This window comes from Sesamum indicum, linkage group LG8, assembly GCF_000512975.1.
Source record: "Sesamum indicum cultivar Zhongzhi No. 13 linkage group LG8, S_indicum_v1.0, whole genome shotgun sequence".
Taxonomy (NCBI): domain Eukaryota; kingdom Viridiplantae; phylum Streptophyta; class Magnoliopsida; order Lamiales; family Pedaliaceae; genus Sesamum; species Sesamum indicum.
In genome coordinates this window covers 3,272,565-3,293,481 of record NC_026152.1, presented here as the reverse complement: position 1 = coordinate 3,293,481, position 20,917 = coordinate 3,272,565, and the positions used below count along the sequence as shown (strand labels likewise).

At 38.2% G+C, this 20,917-nt stretch overlaps 4 protein-coding genes and 1 non-coding gene across 7 annotated transcripts; 4 read left to right on the top strand and 1 right to left on the bottom strand.

Moving 5' to 3' along the window:
- LOC105167628 (probable mitochondrial saccharopine dehydrogenase-like oxidoreductase At5g39410) lies at positions 396-2,220 on the bottom strand. Its single transcript, XM_011087410.2, has 2 exons — positions 1,443-2,220; positions 396-1,318 (listed from the first exon to the last, which is right to left on the bottom strand). Exons 1-2 carry the CDS (start codon positions 2,208-2,210, stop codon positions 626-628), a joined length of 1,461 nt encoding a protein of 486 aa, XP_011085712.1. The 5' UTR covers positions 2,211-2,220; the 3' UTR covers positions 396-625.
- Positions 2,514-2,585, top strand: TRNAQ-UUG. The gene has a single exon. It is a non-coding gene; the product is annotated as a tRNA-Gln (tRNA).
- Positions 4,342-11,410, top strand: LOC105167625. The gene is made up of 12 exons (XM_020695838.1): positions 4,342-4,650; positions 5,294-5,516; positions 5,592-5,678; positions 6,015-6,158; positions 6,631-6,723; positions 6,821-7,027; positions 8,564-8,658; positions 9,153-9,264; positions 9,400-9,518; positions 10,125-10,311; positions 10,395-10,535; positions 10,807-11,410. The coding sequence occupies exons 1-12, from the start codon at positions 4,475-4,477 to the stop codon at positions 11,095-11,097; spliced, it is 1,875 nt and encodes a 624-aa protein (XP_020551497.1). The 5' UTR covers positions 4,342-4,474; the 3' UTR covers positions 11,098-11,410.
- Positions 11,871-15,226, top strand: LOC105167624 (probable WRKY transcription factor 3). 3 transcript variants are annotated; one of them, XM_020695839.1, is made up of 5 exons: positions 11,875-12,639; positions 13,708-14,199; positions 14,290-14,402; positions 14,484-14,642; positions 14,769-15,226. In XM_020695839.1, the coding sequence occupies exons 1-5, from the start codon at positions 12,226-12,228 to the stop codon at positions 15,040-15,042; spliced, it is 1,452 nt and encodes a 483-aa protein (XP_020551498.1). In that variant the 5' UTR covers positions 11,875-12,225; the 3' UTR covers positions 15,043-15,226. The 3 variants fall into 3 exon arrangements, with proteins under 3 accessions (XP_011085707.1, XP_020551498.1, XP_011085706.1); XM_011087405.2 differs by having other exon boundaries at positions 11,871-12,639; positions 13,708-14,402; positions 14,781-15,226; XM_011087404.2 differs by having other exon boundaries at positions 11,877-12,639; positions 13,708-14,402.
- Positions 16,225-20,015, top strand: LOC105167623 (probable serine/threonine-protein kinase At1g54610). Its single transcript, XM_011087403.2, has 9 exons — positions 16,225-16,848; positions 16,996-17,280; positions 17,377-17,694; positions 17,802-18,029; positions 18,138-18,235; positions 18,374-18,479; positions 18,568-19,053; positions 19,264-19,393; positions 19,567-20,015. Exons 1-9 carry the CDS (start codon positions 16,432-16,434, stop codon positions 19,572-19,574), a joined length of 2,076 nt encoding a protein of 691 aa, XP_011085705.1. The 5' UTR covers positions 16,225-16,431; the 3' UTR covers positions 19,575-20,015.

Below are 20,917 nucleotides of genomic sequence, written 5' to 3'. Positions count from 1 at the left end.
CAAACCTCAAGAGATGGAGTTTAGCCCTAAAACTTGTTTTAAGCATGCAATTGCAAACACCCCATTAATATTTATAAATTATTTTTTGGGGGGGTTTAATTTTAATTGAGGAGAAAAGAGGAAAGATGAATTTGACTTTATGGTCGATGTAGGAATGAGCAATGATCTTTTGTTTTCTATTTTTCATGATTATGACTTATTTGATATAATTTTATGAAAAATTCATTTTTCATATAGCTTTGAATTGATGAAAATGGAAACAAATAGGTACAACAACATATGTTATACTTATAGCATGATCGATTATTTTTATAGACTTAAATGTGTTATAATTAACTTCTCAAAGAAAAAAACAAAATGTGTAATAATTAAATTGATTTTAACTTGATCATATATGAATCAAGAATATACGGGGTATGTTAATTTGTAATAAAATGAACTTGTAATACATGAGCAACCTCACACATAGAGTGATTAAACAACATCCGAACTATGATCGTGAAGATCAAAACAATTATTATTAACGTAGACCAACAATTAAAACAACCTATCATTATTATTGCAACCTTGATGGTAATTGCACTTCGACATTTACCGACAGCGCGGTCTAAGGACATTGCAGCACTCAGGCAGAAAGGGCGTTCTTTGAAATGAAATCGAACGATATTCCGTTCTCCTGGAGCCGTTCTTGCAAGTCGGTTGGGCCGAACACAATCCCGGGCGTGAAAACACCTCCCTTAGGCAGGCTACCACGCTTGCTCAGCACAACAAGCGCGCATTGAATTAGAATTATGGGAGTGGCCAGATAACCAATCTCCGGGCCTGCCACCCTCGTTACTACCTCAGTATCGGGCTTCTTGTTTCCTTTTGATGCTAGACTAGCATCACTAAAACCATGCCCGACAAACCACATTTTAAACGTAGCGCTCGCCACTTCCTCCTCGGAAGGCCCTTCTTTTCTGAACCCTCCAAGGCTGAAGAAGGAGGGGTATTTCAGGAGAAGCCGTCTACCCAGGGCGATCCTGCATAAGAGACCGATGAATATCCCGAGCATGATGTAAGGAAATAGACCGAGCAATGACTTTGAACCTAGTTTCACACCAAAATGAGCCGGCTTCACAGATGACCAGAATGCCTCCCTCTTCTTAAGGTCGTCGGCAGTTTCGTTAACACCGGGTAGGCCGTGGGGATTTTCGGTCAGAGTAGCTAGCGTTCTTCGTACAACAACGGAGTCGGCTGATGGGAGCTTTAGAGCCCACAGGCCGAGCTGCTGGTGGTGTTCTATGAGTGATCCTTTCGGAGGTGCCGGTCCCGGAATCTGAAATAAACTTATTAGTACAGCAAATACGAACCATTTCGCATACTTGGGATTATTACATGACAATTGACATTAAATGTAATAAGCAAACAGAAAACAGAGAAAAAGAGAGAATAATACATACCGCGGGCCGGGCTCTTTTGGGCCTGGACCTTCTGAACTCCACCAACTTATCAGCATTAGCCACCCCAAGAACTGCTGATTCATACGTACCAAAGTTCCCAACAATCTTCTTATCCGACTCCAAGCTCAAATACGCCTCCACCCGGTTAGGAGCCGACGGCCCGGCCCATTGCCTGGAATGAAACAACAGCCCCATCTCCGCCGGAACGGAATCAAATCCACAAGCAGAAATCACCAGAGACCCCTTCTCAACTGCTTTCTCGTGGTACAAGGCCTCCATCCTCTCCATGAACTCGGGCTCCCCGCTAATGTCAATATAATCGCAGCCCGCATCCACGCAGGCCGAGACCACGGCCTGCCCGTAGAGCCGAAACGGACCGACGCAATTCAGTATAACCTTGGTTTGGGCGGCGAGCCGGGAGAGGGAATCCGGGTCTGTAGTATCTGCAGTGAGGAGGGGGATGTTGCGTGGCGAATCCGCACCGACAGCCCATTTGAGGGCTTCGGCCAGTCTCCCGGGGCTCCGCCCGGCTAAAGCGAGGGACTTGAGAGGCGAGTTGGGGGCGTTGAGGAACTTAAGAGCTTCGCGGACAACGTACTTTCCAGTGAACCCGGAGGCGCCGAGGATTATTGCGTCGTAGAATTTGGGAGCGGGGCTGGAGGTTTGGTTGACGCTGTTGTGGGACATTCTTGAAAAGGGTTTTGAGAGAAACAAGAGTTGATCTGGAGAGACCTTACCGGAGGAATGTGTGCGTCCATATATACACATATATTACACTCCAAATTTTAAAACATATAACAAATATAATATAATCATTCTGTAATTAGCTAGTGTATAATTTAAGAAAGATAATTAATTAATATATTATGTGATTAATTTAGTTGAATGAAATTTTGATTTAAGAGAAGAAATATGTGTTGGAAAGCGTGATTATGGTTTCAGTTGAAGTTTGCATGTAGGTGTAGATTACACTACCCTACACCTACAGCAGCCCTTCTATCTACTCGCATTCATAACTCATTCAATGACAACGCATTGATATTATAATGCTTTTAAAGTCTAGGCAAAAGAGGTTCCATGGTGTAGTGGTTAGCACTCTGGACTTTGAATCCAGCGACCTGGGTTCGACTCCCGGTGGGACCTTTTCCTTCCTGCCTTTTGGTACTTCTTCATTTGCAATTGCAAGTGCCGCCCCAACACCACCTGGGCAGGATGATGCAGCCGCACCTCATATCTAATACTACCGTTATATAATATAAATAATTTTTTACATCTTAAAATATATTACAGACTAAAGTAAAATATATAAATCAACGTATCACATTTTAATAAAAAAAAATAAAATCAACTTAAGGACTTTATCAACACAACAAAATAATCTTTCAAATTTTGAAATATATTATAATAAAAATAAATATACAAACCAACATGCTACATTTAAAAAAAAATCTAATTCAAAATTATCGTCGACACAACAAAATAATTTATATAGTGGTCGCAAATCGTCGTTTTGTAGTAAAAAATGTATTTTTTTTCTTTTATATATATATTAGTGTAGATTATTTTTAAAAATAGTAACAATATATTAATAATGTCACATTATATTTTTTAAAAAAATATTGTATGTTCCAAAAAGATGGGCTCTACCAAACTCCCAAGTAGTTGAATAGTTGAATTCAATTTATTAGTACTTGAATTGAAATAACCAACTAACGTGTAATGTTTTAATTGGACATGTGCAACACGTTTCATCTATTTGTAAACATTGGATCAACAAGTTTTTGGGGAAAATCATCATTTTATGATCATCCACACAATAAGAAATCACACATCATATTTTAGTCCAGTGATTAAAACTATATCTTACGAATAAATTTGAAATTATGAATTTTAATCCCACAAAACGTGTCTATATTTATTTTACATAATATGAGTACTTATCTCATTTTACATGAATTACTGTATTATATTGATTGAATTAATCTATTGTTTGATTTATTATTATATTGATATAATTATATATGTAATTACCATTTAAAAACACACTCACAATAAGAAATTAGACACTAATCATGTGATGTATACTACATATAATTGAGCAATCCATTTTTAGTATCTTGGCCTGTCAATAATCATTGATAGGGTCCAATAAAATTTTAAATAATTTTGAAATAACCCTGCAAAATAGAGTTGGTGAGAAAAATGCTGACACTTTCGGCTACAGCCCTTCAATATTTAAGTTAATGAAATTATTCGAAGATTGGATTGTACAAAAAACTAACGAAGAAAAAGTTATACCTAAAATTTTGGCCATCTATTTATAGATATTATCAAATTATGTGATTATATATGAATTATCGATGCAATTTTAATCGTGTTCATGGAATTTTAATGAATCCGTGTATAATCGGATTTAGGTAAAATTGGTATGACCCAAATTCTTGATATGTAAATCCAGATACTTTTAAGATATATTAGACGAAAAAATGACACACTCAATATGTGTGCAAGTACAATAATATTTTTATTAAATTAATGATTTATTATCAAAATACAGTTGAGTAAAATAAAATAGAGAGGATAATGGATGGAAAAGAATTAATTAAAATAGAGGTGTTAAATATTAAAAATAATAATTACACTTTTTATTTATTCTTTTTTCCTAAATATTTAATATATAAAAAATAGGAGCATAAACAATAAACATAAAAATAATATTTTAGCATTTAGTAAAATTCTAAAAATTAAATATCAAACATAAAAAATAAATAAAAATGAAATATATATTCAAAGTCAAACACGATGGATTTATCAAACTATGAACTGGCGGACGAAACAAACCAATGCTTAGTAAAAGTCTCCAAAAACATAGTATTTATATGTTGAACATAAATTAATATGATGTATATTGCATGTAGCCCACCTAACTACATCTCATCTCAACTACACCCCAAACTACAAAGCCCCCAAATTGATTCTCTCCGTCTACGAAACGGGCCCCTCTCTTCTCTGATTTCACTTGCCTTGGAAAAATGGAGGCGAAGCTGTTGGGGGCCGCCTCTTCCTCCGTGTTCGGCCCTACCAACTCCATGATCTCAAGACCCACTAACCCTTTTGCCCATCAAACCTGTTCTACCCTTCGATATCCCACTTGGAGATTTTCCAGTAATGGCGTTCCGGCAATTCGGGCTTCTGCTTCCAGCGTTGGGTATAAAGCTAATCATCTTTTGTTTTGTTGGGTTTTGCCATTCTTGCTTCTTGTTTGGATTTTGCTTCTTGCTCTCGCTGCGCAGTGTTGGTCGGTTTTGATTTCTGTTACTGCCAAGAATTGCTGATTGAATGAGCATTATGGTTTTGAGTAGAATTATGACTTTTTAAATTCTTGGATTGGATGTGCAGTGTTGATGATGTGTAGAGTATTAGATATAAGTTTTTCTTCAAATATTTCTCCTTAATTGGATGGTGGGGTTTGATTCTTGAAGTTTTCTTTTGGGTTTTCATTTCCTGGAAATTTGATCTTAGAGAGACAGTTTTATAAGCTGAATGCTCGGGCAATATGCCGAAACATTAAGGTTTCTAATGCTATTGTGGAAGACACCTTACATGTAGTTACTGTTGCTTAGAGTGAAATGGCAAGGAGTTGCAGTAAATTAGGAGAGCCACAGTTACAGATATATTGGACATTCTCATTATTCTGGCATGAAGGCCACACAATGCTGAATAAACGACTACTAGTTGTACGTATTTCTAAAGAGTCTATTAATGTCGTATAGTAGGAAATGCCACAAAAAATTCTCATGTTGTGCTCAAGTCGGTAGACTTGTACTTAGGCCAATCTTATTTCCTGGCAGATTGGCTCGGAAGAGAAGAGTAGATGAAACTCAGAGCTACACTCTTGAGGGTATTAGGAACTCCTTGATACGGCAAGAGGATAGCATTATATTCAGTCTAGTGGAGAGAGCTCAATTTTGTTACAATGCCGAGACATATGATCCTGATGCTTTTGCCATGGATGGTTTCCATGGCTCTCTCGTTGAGTACATGGTTAAAGGAACTGAAAAGCTTCATGCGAAGGTAAGTTGAAGCTTTGAACTTTTCCTCGAATTTTGACTATTAATAATATGCTTTTATAAGTATTATTTGATCTAGGTTGGAAGATACAAAAGCCCCGACGAGCATCCTTTCTTCCCAAACGACTTACCTAAGCCGCTGTTGCCCCCAATGGAGTACCCACAGGTACACAACAGATGCCTTGTGATCAATCGCTCTTGCAAATCCAAATCTCCAGTTAAAATCAAATAAGCCTTGGTACTATTGTCTTTCCACCTTAACATACATTGCATGTAAATGCACCAAGGATTTTGATAGCTAAAAAGTGCAACGACATGAAGTTCATGTTTAGTACTGTCTTTGCGTCTAAATATGTACATAATTTTTAGTTTTGCTGGTCTTACTGTTTCATGATTACTAAACACACTTAGAAGAGGTTTTTTTTTTTTTTTTGAGATGAGAAGAGGGTGTTTTAACACTCCTTTTCTTTTGTTTTTTTTGGTGTTATTAAAACTCTTGCAGGTTCTTCATCCAGCAGCTGATTTCATCAATATTAATGTCAAAGTATGGGACATGTACTTCAGGAATCTCCTCCCAAGATTAGTTAAAAACGGTGATGATGGTAATTATGGATCAGCTGCAAGTTGCGACACGATTTGCTTGCAGGTATGTGCTTTACGACTTTGTTGTGAATCAAAATAAATTCTCAAATGAATAAGTAATAGGAATGATTTGGGGCAATGCATTACCTTTGTTTGTGCATTCAAATATAAAGTATGGATAAAATAGAAAGCGGCTAAAGTCTAATGTGGCTGTGAGATAACTAATACCCTTCTTCGGAAGTGTCAGAATTTTCATTTCATATAAATAAAGCCCAACAAAGGCAGAGTTTATGAGTTAGACTCTATAAACGGCTTCAGCCTGTTTTGTCAGTTTTCCCATCCATCATGTGTTAAATAGTCAATAACTTCGCTTCTTAATGCTGCTTCTCCTTCAAAACCAGACTTTATGATCTCTTCTACCACTGTCAAGAATATACATACTCAACCTCACCGTTGAACAAATATATAATTTCCAATTGTTTTGGTATTTACTTAGTTTTAGTAAGACTGGCTGACTGCTCATTGTCTACTCGTAGGCCCTGTCAAAGAGAATCCACTATGGTAAATTTGTAGCTGAAGCAAAATTCCGAGCCTCCCCTGATGTTTATAAAGCTGCCATTAGAGCACAAGTAAGTTGATACCAGTAGTTTTCAGAATTGCATGACTGTTTAAGCAGGATCTCAATGTGTCCAACTCTCTTCATTGAACTTGTTTGCAATTCTGCAGGACGCAGCCCAAATCATGGATTTGCTCACATACCCGGCAGTTGAGGAGGCAATTACAAAGAGGGTGGAGATGAAAACTCGGAAGTATGGTCAAGAAGTAAACATGAATGAAGTTGAACGTAACACCGAACCAGTGTACAAAATAGACCCGACCATTGTTGCCGAGCTATATGGGGACTGGATCATGCCATTAACAAAGCAAGTCCAGGTTGAGTATCTATTGAGAAGACTTGATTGAATTGAACATAAAGATCTTCTTGAAGTTCTCTCTTCTTCTTCCTTTTTCACTTTCTCATCTGCTCAGAAGAAACTTAGCTTAAATGTGCCGTACAATGTTAGAATCATTGTAATGGCTATTTCAGTTGGAAATTTTGGCTAAAATTTGATTGTTTGTAGCATTCTTTGGTTTGGGCAAGAAGAAATCCATGTCACCACAGGATTCAAGAATTGTGCAGTTACTCATGAGTTGGAATGATCTTTTCACTCTTGAGATACACACGCTCGATGCATCCGCATAATTTTGTTTTCTTTAGTGATCATATATAATTATATCAAAAATTGCAATCATAAAAAATAGTAATTGTCAATATCAAATATCTATAATTAATTAATGATTACTATAAATCAATGCTTATTATTATAGTACTCTGACAACCTTAGATCAATACTCCTGAATTTGGTGTGATTCCAACCCATCAATTTATGGTTATGAAGATTTAATTTCGCAAACATGTCATTTTTGAAAGGATAATTCTTTATAAAGTAAAATTGAAGCAAAATAATATCAAGAATGGGGTTGGACTTGCAACTTTTACCTTATGGTTCTTGGAATTTAACTTGATCATACCGTTATTTTTCCGATCATTTTCCACAATATAGAGAATAAACCCAAGCTCGCGTTAGAAGCCAATGCGTTTTCCAGTGGACTGAAGACAAAAGCGTGTGCAATGGGCAATGCTTTGGGATAAGATTTTTCACCTTTGCTGGGCGGCCAGAATATTGGCCTTCAGTTCCCTCCAATGGCGACGGCTTTCTCTTCCATATTACCGCCGGCGCCGGCGGCCCACAATACTTTCGCCTTGTGGAAAGCCCACAAGCCTCCTCCATCTTTCTGGACCACCAAACCATTTGTACGGCCCGTAGCTCCTTCCATTCAATTTCAATCACCATTTTCAGCGCCGTGCTCCTCCAATGGCGCTGCGGCGGCGGTTGAAGATAGTCGTCAGAGCGGTGACTTACCGATTAGCATTGACGTTCTTAACCGCTTCATCGACCTCAACTTGGGCATCTGGACCGGCTCTTTTCATGTAAGATTAGTTCTTCCAGTGGGTGCATTTTGTACTAGTCGATATTTGCGGGGAGCTATTTTTATATGTTGTTTTCTTAAATTTTCAGAGCAAAAAGGATTGACGTTTAGAGATTTCTAGATTGTGGTTGGGAAACCGTAATCCTACTCCCTATGTTTGTCGGCAGCAATTTCTGAACTTTGTGCACAACTTCATGTTTGCATGTAACGATTTCTTAGGTTTTTGCGATGATTTATAAAGTACCCGTAAGTCCTATAATTTTTTTACATGTAGCATTCAGTTTGAGTTTGTATCGAGACAAGTTATCTCAAACAGTTCGTTTAAGAAATTTAATGGACTAAAGAAGCTTGATTTAGTCGGCGAAGTTTATTATTATGATCTACATAGCATGGGCTTCTAGAAAGGAGACTCTAAGATTTTTGGTTGATTTCTTGCAGCAATTTGATTGTAATGGGAATTTGCTGCATAAGATTAGTACAAAGCTTTCTGCAAGCTCGTACGGGGAAGCTGAACTCACGAGTTTGATTCAATCGTAAGTTTTTATCACTAAAATTACTTGAGTGGAGTTTTTATATGTTCTTTTCAATATAGGTTGTTTTTCGCTTATGCAATTTGCGTTGTTGTCTAGAATTTGTCCAATTTAGAAATTATAACCTCCATTTGAGATTGGAGACTTTTGAAGTCTGTTAAATCCTCCTTTGGTTCGAGAAGATCTGAGCCCACAAAGGGTGATATCCATATGAATCCTTTCGTGGAAAACAAGTCATGTCCAATACTCCTCGTACTTGTTGTTCTTTTCTGGAACTTAATGAATTCTAATATTCTTTGTAAGAATTTTGAAAGTGCAACATACTTATGAGGATGGCTATCTTGAGATTTATTAAATGTCTCTGTTGTGTGAAAACAACTGCCTTGTAAGTGCCACAGAACACCTCATCATATGCTATGTTGCATCATAGAAATCTATTCTTGCATTTTGTTTCTAAATTCTGTTACTTTTTGTTTTATTGTTTTTGATAATATAAGGTTATACATCAAGCAGCCTCCATTAAGCACTTCAGACCCTGAAGATGAGTCAGAATGGTTTGAGTACAAGATTAAAGAAACCAACATTTTCACAGTGGACAAGTATCAGCAGGTGAGACTTCTTATTACCTGGAAGCATTTTGCTTAGTCAATGGTAAATCCTAGCTGCAAAATTTTGAGTTTATTGGTTTTCATGAATCGACTTTTTAATTGTTTTAGTTGATCATCTATTGAATTTAGTTTGCAGATTGGCTTTTTCCCTGAAGAGAAGGCATTTGCATTGCGGTACCAGACAGCTGGAATGTTAGAAACTGTGATAAGACAAGGGGTCCTAGGTGAAGACGATACTGGAGAAGAATCTCCCAGGTGCGTGTTAGTTTTATTAAACAGCAACTTAGGATGAAGGAGTTGATAATTCCTGAAAGTTGAATTAGCATCCTTTTTCTGGTTTGTCATCTCTACTGTGAAAATATGTCTATATGTGGTATTTGTGTTTTTATTTGCATCTAGTCCCACTTCATTGGCTGATGAATCATGAATACCAATTATGAAAAGTGTGAGTGTAATGTTTGGATTTATTGCTTTTGCAGGCCTGGATTTGATAGTCCCAAAATTTGAGGTTTGATAGTGGAATCATTTGCTGCATATATATGCTTTCTTATTCCATAGGTTGAAGTCACTGATTTGCAAGAAGTTCCTGAAATGTCAGTATGATTGCAAGGAATAGAATAAAATTTGATACCCGCTGAATTTTCTTTTGAAGACTCCGAACAATAGTTAGTAACATTTAAACGTTTGCATTAAAAAAGGATGATGTAAAAAGATATAGGCATTAAACTTACTGTGATGTATAATAATTTTGTGAATTCTTCACTGTGCTTATATTCTTTACTTTCATGCCTACTCATTATGCTGGGTAGCTCCACTGTCTCACGTAATCTCTTCTTTGTTTATCTTGATTTTCTTCTGCAGAAACTTGAAACTTCCTTCTAGACGGCCTGCAATTGTATGTGAGAACTGCCTCTATTCATTGGAAAAAGATGCAAGAGTAAGAGCTTTCCATATCATGGATCCTCAGGGCATACTAGAAATGCTACTTGTATTTCTGGAAGAAAGAGGAAAGGAAGTGCCTGCTCATCCTTCTTTTGACAATTCTATGGTATCTTAGCTCAATTACTGACAATTATTACGTTCGCTTTCTTGACAGATAATAAATTACTTGATATAATCTTATGGTTCTAGGATTCAAATAGGATGGCTCCACATTTAGGGACATGGAAGGGTCACTCTATAACCAAAAGGAGTGGTGTTTATGGAGCCACAATAGCCAAAGCTGATACAATTGCTATACTTGAAATGAATGAGGACGGTCAGCTCATCCAGGTTCACCAGTTCCTTGGCAAAAGTTACAAAGTTGATATCATCAAATAGTGTTTCTTTGTTATTTTACTCGAAATTCATCTTCTGTGTGGGTTCAATTCATTATTTTCTGCAAATCAACATTGCACCAAGTTTCAACTAGTTCACGCAATCTTGACCTGTTGACTAGTTTTGTTCTTTCTTTCATCTTGTAAAGTGACTTCCAGATTTTCCAACTTAGTTGTTCACCATTCATCCGTATATTAATTTTTCCTTGTTTCTTAAATGCACACAGGATATAAGATCTACATCAGGTGGCAGTGACGTTACCACCTCTGTACACTGGTCGGGTTCCATCTCTAACAACTTGGTCACCTTCGATGGTGGTTTCCAGTTAACGTTGTTGCCTGGAGGCATGTACATGGGATGCCTATCTGATGTGGCTAAGAGTGTGCAAGAATCCAAGTCGTTCCATTTGGAATTCTGCTGGCTCGAGTCACCTGGCAAAAGGCAGAGATTGGTTCGCACTTATGATGTGGAAGGCTTAGCCGTCTCATCAACATACTTCCTCGAAACCAAACAATGAGTTATAGTTTCTTTCTGTAAAAAAGTTTTACTCTTTGAAGTGTACGGAGTGGTTTGCAGCAAAATAAGATGCTGTTGGACTGGTTCACTATAGAATGATCCTCCGCCTCTTGCTGTGAATACATTTGGCGTGAGAGATGGATAAGGGAATTCCAATCTTGGTTCTCCAAGAATACTCATTGTTCTCAATTCGTAGACCATCTCAGGACGGCGAGGTGTTGAAATGATACGCAATCCTACATTGGTATTGCGCTCACGAATCTCAAATAAACACTTGCAAAGCTTTATATCATATTCTACATAATTTTCTATTAGACCCTATTACAATGGTCGGTGAGCGTGTTTGAAACTCGAGCTCTCAAAAACCATTTATTAGTCAAATTTCAAGCATTGGTGCCATTTTATCTTTTCTTATACTTCAAAATCTCAACATTGTTTTTGGTCCTTGATGAGGACCAATCATCTTTAGCATTCCACATTACTAAAAAGTTTCCACCCAATATCAAGACAACTCAATTCAACCTGTGATAAATTTTCTAGAAAAAAGAAAAAAGAAGTAAAAATGTTTTAGAAATCTCCGAGTGCACTGCACTGTGCCCATGGGTAACATAAATTTCAGCACAAACCCAATTTCTGTAGTATGAACCAAAACATGTGATAAATGTTATGACCCACCACAAAGTAAGGGAATCTTAATTTGGAAAGATTATTACAACACGTTCTTTAAATAAACAAAAAAGAAATGTATTCTCGAGATGTATCATTTGCTGTAGGCTGTAGCCACCTTCTCTCATTATTTATTTCTTTTTCATTGAAGATAATACGAACAGCTCCACGCCATCGACGACCGACGAGGAGAGAGAGAGAGAGAACAAGTTGCTGTAATGATTCATGATTTTGGATTTTAGAGGACTGTAATAAAATTGCGTTGGAGCCCACCGCCATAGGGGCTCCTCCTCTCCCTCATACCTCATACATACAAATCGCATTTACGCACACTGATGAGTAGAGTATGTGAGAAGACGAACAAGAAGTAGGAGGGGAGAACCCACAATCTTTGCAGAGCAATTATCACCAAAAAGATTCAATTTTTCTTCTCTGATTTCGTGGTGAAAGAAAGAATCAAGAAATGGGTGGGACTGTTGAAGAAGATGCTTCCACGGCCCCAAAACCCAAGCCCACAATCCTGGTGCCTCCACGTGCCTCCATGGAGTTCCTCTTTACTAACGGGTCGGGCCCATGGTTCAGCCCGGGCCCCATGACGCTGGTCTCCAGCTTCTTTCCGGAGCAGGGCCCGTTTTCATTCTCTCAACTTTTGGCAGGAGCCATGGCTTCCCCCCTCCCGGCGAAGCCCGGTTCTTTGCCGACTAATGCTTCTGGGAAAGAAGGGAATTTTTCTAGTGATGGAAAGATTAGGCCGACTAATCTAGTGGTGGCCTCGCCGCAGCCGCCGCTGGAGAGTCTGAGCCCTCTGTTCATGGTTCCGCCGGGGCTGAGCCCCTCCGGATTGCTGAATTCACCTGGTTTTTGTTCTCCACTTCACGTAAGCTTTCAGTTAAATTGCGTAACTTGTGAATTTTCTTGAGAGTGTGCTTAGATTCATATGTTGTTCAGGGAATTGGAATTGATGAAAATCTTTGAGTTTTGAGTCAAGTATTTGTGATTCTTGTTTTTATAATTCATCAGTTTAGAATTGGAAATTACTATGTCTGAACTAAGTATTTGTTGTGAAGGTACTGAAGCATTGGATGGTAAAAATCCATTTGATTTTGAACAGGTTTCGTGGAGCCGATGTATTAGATTGTCTTTTTAGAAAACTGAAATAGGTAAAAATGATTTGATGAAGTCTGGAATTTGGAATTTGGAATTTTCACAATTATGGAACTTTACAGTTCTTTGGTCTCTATTTTTGCTTTGCATATGCGGCTGTTGCAAATCTGAGCCACTTCTTGACATGGAACTCACACTAATTAGTGCTAATATTGCTTGTCAGATTAAGGGATGGAGAAAGCTGAATTATTGAAGAGGCATATCTTTCATTTAGTTTCTTAATCCTGTTTTAGTAGGTTTCATGAAATCTCAGAATTTACATTCCTCATTTTTATCTGCCGAATGCTCCTATTTGTGTAGACTGTACAAGAATGTTGGATATTTTGCGGGTTTATGTTTTGACATAGCTAAGCTTGAGAATTGAGGTCCCAACTCTAACAGGGTGTTTGCAATAGCTTTTGTTTTGGTGGTCTTGTAAATTAAGCGGAAGGGGAAATTTGGGTGTTTGAAAACAGAAGTGAAAAGTGGAAAAAAGTTGAGGTCGGATTGTTTGGAAAATAGTTTAATACTTTGCAATTTTATCAATAAATTGCAAAAGTTGGCAAGGAATCAGTTAAAAAACAAAAAACGTAAATCGAAAGCACTTTTTTCAACTTATATTTAGCAATAAACTCATAAGTGTTTTAAGCTTTTGCAAACACCCCCTAATTATTGTAAGATCGATGGAAATAAGCTTGGGAGTGATACAATCATTAGTACTGCTGGGTTGATTTCAGTTTTAATTCGCTAGCACCTTTAGAATTTGGATTTGGTATGCTATGAATATTTGAATTTCTTGCAGAGCCCTTTCGGGATGTCCCACCAGCAGGCCTTAGCGCACGTCACTGCTCAGGCGGCATTGTCCCAATCTTTCATGCAAATGCAGCAAGCAGAATTCCAACATCTCTCGTCTGCCGATGCTGCCGAACCATTGGCTAAGCAGTCATCATCTGCGCCAACTGAAACGTCAATGCAGCAGACAAATCCATTGGCACCTGAGCCAGAGAGTTCGAATATGGAGTCTTCTGAAGTTTCTCAATCTGAGAAAAAGACCACCTATGTTGCTGGTGATAAGCCAGCTAGCGACGGCTATAACTGGAGAAAATATGGGCAGAAGCATGTCAAGGCAAGTGAATGTCCTAGGAGCTACTATAAATGCACACATCTCAATTGTCCTGTCAAGAAGAAGGTTGAACGATCTTTAGATGGTCGTATAACAGAGATTACATATAAAGGACGGCACAACCATGATCCTCCTCAGCCAAGTAAAAGGGATAGAACAATAAACTCCCAGGTGAACCCTGTTTCCGCCTCACAAGGTCAAACTGAAAACAGTAGGTTAAATGAGGCTACACCTCTCTGTTCTGAGTCTGCGAATTTCCAGGCAACCACCCAATTTGAGCGCCATCTGACTGCCTCCAGTCATAATTGTGAAACGGAAGATAGTGCAGTAGTAGTAGACAAGGAGAATGACAACGAACCAATTGCCAAAAGAAGGTATTAACATCTTCATCTACTCTTGTGTTCTCCTTTTTTGTCTAATGATTTCATTGGAACATGTTTTCGTTGGCAATGCAGGAGCATGGAAACTGGACCGCCCATTCCAGCTTCGTCCCATCAAACTGTTTCAGAATCAAAGATTGTGTTGCAGACAAGAAGCGAAGTTGACCTTTTGGATGACGGATACAGATGGAGAAAATACGGGCAGAAAGTGGTTAAGGGGAACCCTTATCCAAGGTTGTGTTTTTTTTTAAAAATAATCTGGAAATGAATGATGCTGGTTTTACTTGATCTTTCAAATTCGCCCTCGCCAATGTTTTCATGGATACAAATTTGAATTAAGCATCCAATTCCTTTCTGCAGGAGTTATTACAGATGTACATATGCTGGCTGCAATGTCCGCAAACACGTTGAACGATCTTCAGCAGACCCCAGATCAGTGATTACTACATACGAGGGCAAGCATAATCATGAAATCCCGACCAGGCGACATAACAGCCATGGCATAGCCAACGCCCCAGCTCAGCAATACAAGACGGCATCCCAAAAGCCTTCGCTAAGTAAAGAGATCGATTATGGGAACAAAGACCAAATTCCAATGACTCTGCAGCGCAAAGATGAAGAGATTGCAGCGTGATATCTCTGAATCAGAAGAAGAGTCATGATCATCTCAACAGGTTGAAATCTTCAGTCATACTGTAAGAATATAGAAGGGGTACGCTGTTTTTGTATATCCCAACAAGTTTAAATTCCTGTTTCCATAGTTTACAAGGATGTAATAATGGAATTATCCACAAAAGTCCCACGAAACGAATTAGAAGCAGCTTTCCAAATTTGCGGTTTTAAGAGAACCAAACTCAATTTGTAAATCATTTAAAATGATTTTATTTTCAATTGAAATTTCAAAAATTTTACAATTACCTTTTTAGAATAATTTATCCAGTCAAAAGATGTATCTCAATGTAACTTTTTTTATCCCATAGTATCAAAATTTGTAGCATCTTTCTTTAATCCCATAAAATAAAAAATTAACAATTGTGGCATTTTTTTTCTCAAAGTACAACTTTCTAGCCCATAAAATTAAATGTATTAAACTCGTAAATTGTGTGACCAAAAATGCCATACATAATTTTTTTGAGAAAAAGAAAAGCCAATTTAATTATCAAGAAAAGCCCTTCTAATGACAACCACCATCATCGTGAATTAATTATAATTATATTAAAAGAAATTCAATTACCAGCATGAAGTATTTGTAACTTCACCAATTTAAATTAGGATGGAATGACATGTCTTACCCTTTGGTAGATCATAATACCCGCCTTTTTTCAGCAGTTGACAGTTGCCCTTCAATTCATGAACTGCAGTCGTCAACTAACTGAAATTCGAATCCCAACTCATCAACGGTCACATTTTAATCGGATAACAATAATAATAATTATTGCGAGTGAATTATCACAAAATCTTTTAAAATTTGATTTAATTATAAGTTATTGTTATTATTTAAAAATTATGAACAATTTATAAAATTAATGATCGTTTGATAAATACTTTTTATAATAATTTTAAATAATAAAAAATCTTTATAATTATAATAAATTTTAAAAAAATATTTTAAATTTTTTAATAATATACGATGGCATTACATGTTTTGATATAAGTTTTGACCAAATTAAGAAGAAAAGCATGATCTGATCTGAGCAAGACAGCCACGAAAATGCAAACGAATGTTTCCCACCTCTGTCCTCCGAACATCCCGCGACACAAAAGCACTTCGGATGGAAGAAACAAAGAAATGGCAAGAACACACTTGACCTCTCTTTCCTCTCTCTCTGTCTCTCTCAAAAGGATAACACAGCTCACTTCTTGACGGATTATCTCTTGATCATTTCCTACATTTGATGAAGCTGATGTTGTAGGGGTGTTGTTTTCCGTCTCACCCCTCCAGCATCGGCCCATCCGCCCATCTGGGTCGGTCCGGATATCCGCGGGTTTGAATTCTTTTCATGGGTGGTTTTAGTGGCCGGTCATGGGTTGCATCAGCTCCAAGAAGGCAGGCTCCGAATCACCTCCATTTGCTGCCCGTTCCTCCTCAGGCCGCCGCAGCAGCAGCAGCAATGGGCAGGGCCGCTTGACTTCCGGTTCCCTGTTGCAGGTCGGCCCGTTGGAGAAGATAAAGGAGGAGCCAGAGAAGGAGGCTGGGGTGGAGGATGAGAATGAGGAGTCCGTCAAGAAAAAGAATCGTTTCGCCAGCCACTCCGGGAATTTGAGGGCCTTGAAGAGAGGCTCCTCTCATAAAAGGTCTGTTTTTAGCTTTAAATTCGGGAGGTTGACGGAGGGTGAGCACGTTGCCGCCGGCTGGCCGGCCTGGCTCTCCGCCGTGGCTGGGGAAGCCATCGAAGGATGGGTGCCGTTGAGATCAGACTCATTCGAAAGATTAGAGAAGGTAAAATTTGATGGTTTAGAATAGGGGGTCTGGTTGATGCATGTTGATTGTGTGATGACTGTAAAGAGCATATATATGTTGACAAATTAGAATTTCGCGAAAGAATGTTTCTGATCAAGATTATTTACCATGTTCTTACATGTTTAGATCGGACAAGGCACGTACAGCGATGTTTACCGTGCACGTCAGGTGGAAACCGGCAAAATCTTTGCTGTGAAGAAGGTACGGTTCGACAACTTTCAGCCAGAGAGTGTAAGATTCATGGCACGCGAAATTCTGATTCTGCGCAGGCTCGATCATCCAAACATCATGAAGCTGGAGGGTATAATTACTTCTCGATTGTCATGTCACATATACCTCGTTTTCGAGTACATGGAACATGATCTTGCCGGGCTGCTGTCGTGTCCCGACATCAAATTCACAGACTCACAGGTGTGTTTCCATCTCTTCTGTAATTTACAGCAGCAGCAAAATCAACAACGTTGTCCTCAAAGTTGAATCTCTTTTCATTTTCTCCCCGGAAAACAGATCAAATGCTATATGCGACAGCTATTGAGCGGAGTCGAACATTGCCACTCACGAGGTATACTGCATAGGGATATTAAAACGTCCAACATCTTGGTAAACAACGAAGGGATATTGAAAATAGCGGATTTTGGGCTCGCGAATTTCCTCAAAACCAAGAACAAACAACCTTTGACTAGCCGTGTGGTGACTCTGTGGTACCGTCCTCCTGAACTCCTCCTGGGGTCAACAAGTTATGGGGAGGCCGTCGACCTGTGGAGCGTAGGCTGCGTTTTTGCTGAACTCTTCATTGGAAGGCCTATACTTAAGGGCAGAACTGAGGTTGGAACATTCTTAACATTTTGTGTGTCTCGGACAACTGGAGTTGGACTTAAATATGATGTTTCTTGTATGTTTCTGTATGAAAATTCCGTCTCTCGTCTCTGCAGGTCGAACAGTTGCATAAGATCTTCAAGCTTTGCGGTTCTCCACCGGAAGATTACTGGAAAAGGTCGAAACTTCCTCTAGCTAACATGTTCAAGCCGCAGCATCCTTATGAAAGTACACTGCGAGAAAGGTGTAAAGAGTTTCCCAAAAGTGCAGTAAGCCTTATAGAAACATTTCTCTCTATCGAACCTTACAACCGCGGGACTGCTGCTTCTGCTCTCGACTCTAAGGTAACATTGGAATATAGTTTGTCCAGTCGTTCTAATATGTGCCGGCCAGCTGTTGGCGTCATGATATGCACGTTTAATGATCTCTGAGCCTCGTCGTGATTTTTACAGTATTTCACTACAAAACCATTTGCGTGCGATCCAGCAAGCCTGCCTAAGTACCCACCGAACAAAGAGATCGATGCTAAGTACCGTGAAGAAGCAAGAAGGCAAGATTTCTGTTCTTTTTTCTTACATATAAACATCATAGTTATATGAATCCTCTATCTACATATGATTCTCTATGGATCACTTGTGTTTTATTTTATCTATTTCAAAGCTTGAATGGGAACTACCAATTCTTACAGGAAGAGGACTTCCGCAGCACAGACACAAGGAGGTTCAAGAAATCCAAGGAGAGTCCGGAAAACTTTGCAAGAATCAACGGACTTCTTTAAAGTTGTCCCGAAGGAGGTTCTCTCTCTCACTCTCTCTCTGTCTCTCTGATCAAAGTATGGGGAAAATATTAACACTATCCATGTTTCGGTTTCGCTTCTTGAAGGAGGCTGAGGGCAAGCAGTTAGTCTCTCGTAGGAGCCACGGAGGGAGTACGAATGCATATAGGAGGAGGAGTGGCCTCGCTTCTCGGACATCGTTGAAGCAATCCTATGATACCGTGTCCGAGGCCTCTCAATTGACACAGGAATCTCAAGGATCCCTCGTATCCACCACCCGTTCGGTCCCTGTGGAGGCTTCAGAATCGAACGGCTCTGCATGGGCTAAAAGGCAAATGCAGAGAGAAGCATACACAAGATTGCACGGTCCTCATACTTCAAGAGGTCAAAAATACAATGCATTGGAACCACCCAATGTGTTGCATGCAACCGAATCATCGGACTCGGACGAGCACGAAGTCGATGATCCCTCAGGAGGGGTCCAAAGAAACCAGGCTCCAAAGCGCACTGTACGTTGGGAAGCAGATCGGGTGCATGAGCCCGACGACTCTTTTCATCTGTCCGATGTATACGAGCCTCACGACTTATACATGGTACGCATATAGAATTACTCAATTTCGTGAAAAACCATACTGACAACCAATGTAATTGCCATCAATCTGTTAGTTGAGTTGGCATCATTCTTCTCCATGAAGAATAGGGTTCCGGATTCAAATCCAGGTGTCCTCATTATCATTAAAAAAGGAACAAACACACCCTACTGTCATTAACTGATTTAGAACTTTGCATCTGGATTCCAACAGGATAACGGAAACAAGAAGAAGAAAGGCAGAGTTGTCTTCTCAGGGCCGTTGATATATCAGTCTCAGGAATCAACTTCAGGACAGCACGACGAACACCGTCAACCTCTTAACAGATCCCGCTTCGCCAAAGGTAATAACGAATAATCGATCAAACTACACATATTCTCTCTTCATGAATGGATTTTCTGTTTCAAATCCTATTGCATCTTCTAGTCCGTTTAAAAGAATGCAACAGAATTCGAAATAGAAAATCCAATCTATACTCCAATCATCAGAACGACTACTTACGCTACATCCGCGCAGATTCATGACTCTAAGGTTGTAAGAGCGACCGATCATTTGTAACGAAGCAACGTTCGTGAGGTTTCAACGAGCTCTTGTTTTTTTCTGGCGTCGTCTAACAATATATCTGGCAGATGTACGAAGAATTTAGAGTGAAAAAGAGTGCTAAAAGACAGTAGTACTGACTGCATGGATCGATCATCAGCATATCAGCTAAAGCTACTAGCAAGACATACATGTTTGATTTGAAGTCTTCAAGTTTCCAACTTCACTCGTTGTATAGAATTAGTCCCAAGACCAGACCTACCAATTCTTTCTTTATTTGTTCTTGATTTGAAGTTATCTTACGTTTGTATGTTATGAATGCCTGTGCTTTTTCATCATGTTCTAGTCGTGACTAAAATATATTTTGATTTTGGAGTTTTTTTGTCATTGATTAATGTAAGATCTTTTAAGTATGATGTTTGTAATTTTCGTTTAATATGATCCGAATTGGAAATCGAGTTTGCTTCAAGAATGGTACGGATAGAAAGTTCGGAAAAAACTGAAAAAAGAAGAGATAGTAAGGGTTCGCTGAGCGGCGCCCAACAAAAATCATTCGACACTTAAATTAGTTTGAAATCAGCTAAAAATATTATCAGTGTTAGTTCTCATTCTTCCAAAGAAACTTATAATCTTCTAACATGTTTTCTTTTTTTAATCTTATAAGCTATTCTTCAAAATTAATATATATATATATATATATATATATATAAATATAAATATTAACACCTTACAATATTTTATAAATTTAAAATTATCACATAAGCTATTTTTAAAAACTTATAAACTCACTTAAACACCCTTTTATTTTATCCAAACATCTTTTATAAACAAATGTATGAATTTATAAGATCTTTTAAATAATTTTATTTGTTTCATTTTTAAAAAATAATAATTATTAAAATTGATCCCTTAAATTTACGTTTAGTATCACTTTAGTTCCTCTTCGAAGTAACTGTATACCTAAATTTTAGTTTTTGCACAAGATTAATCCCTCCGACTATTTTCAATAGGATTGTAAATTAATCGAATCGAGTGGAATACATCGTTGTTTGCACCGCTATCGAGCTTGTTAATTGATGTTTAAGTTTGATTTGATTAATAATCAATATAATGAAAGAACTTTAATTAAATTAAATATAAGTCGAACTCGACCAATTTGGTGTTTTCAGATATATTTTATTATTTTGTTGCTACTTGAATCAAGATTGAGACGAGTCTGAAATTTTAATCAAACAAAAAATAAGCTTAAATTTGATTTGTTGGAGTTTGAGTGAAATTAATTTCGAATATCGACTAATTTTAGCCCGGTACTTCTTCGCACTTTTAG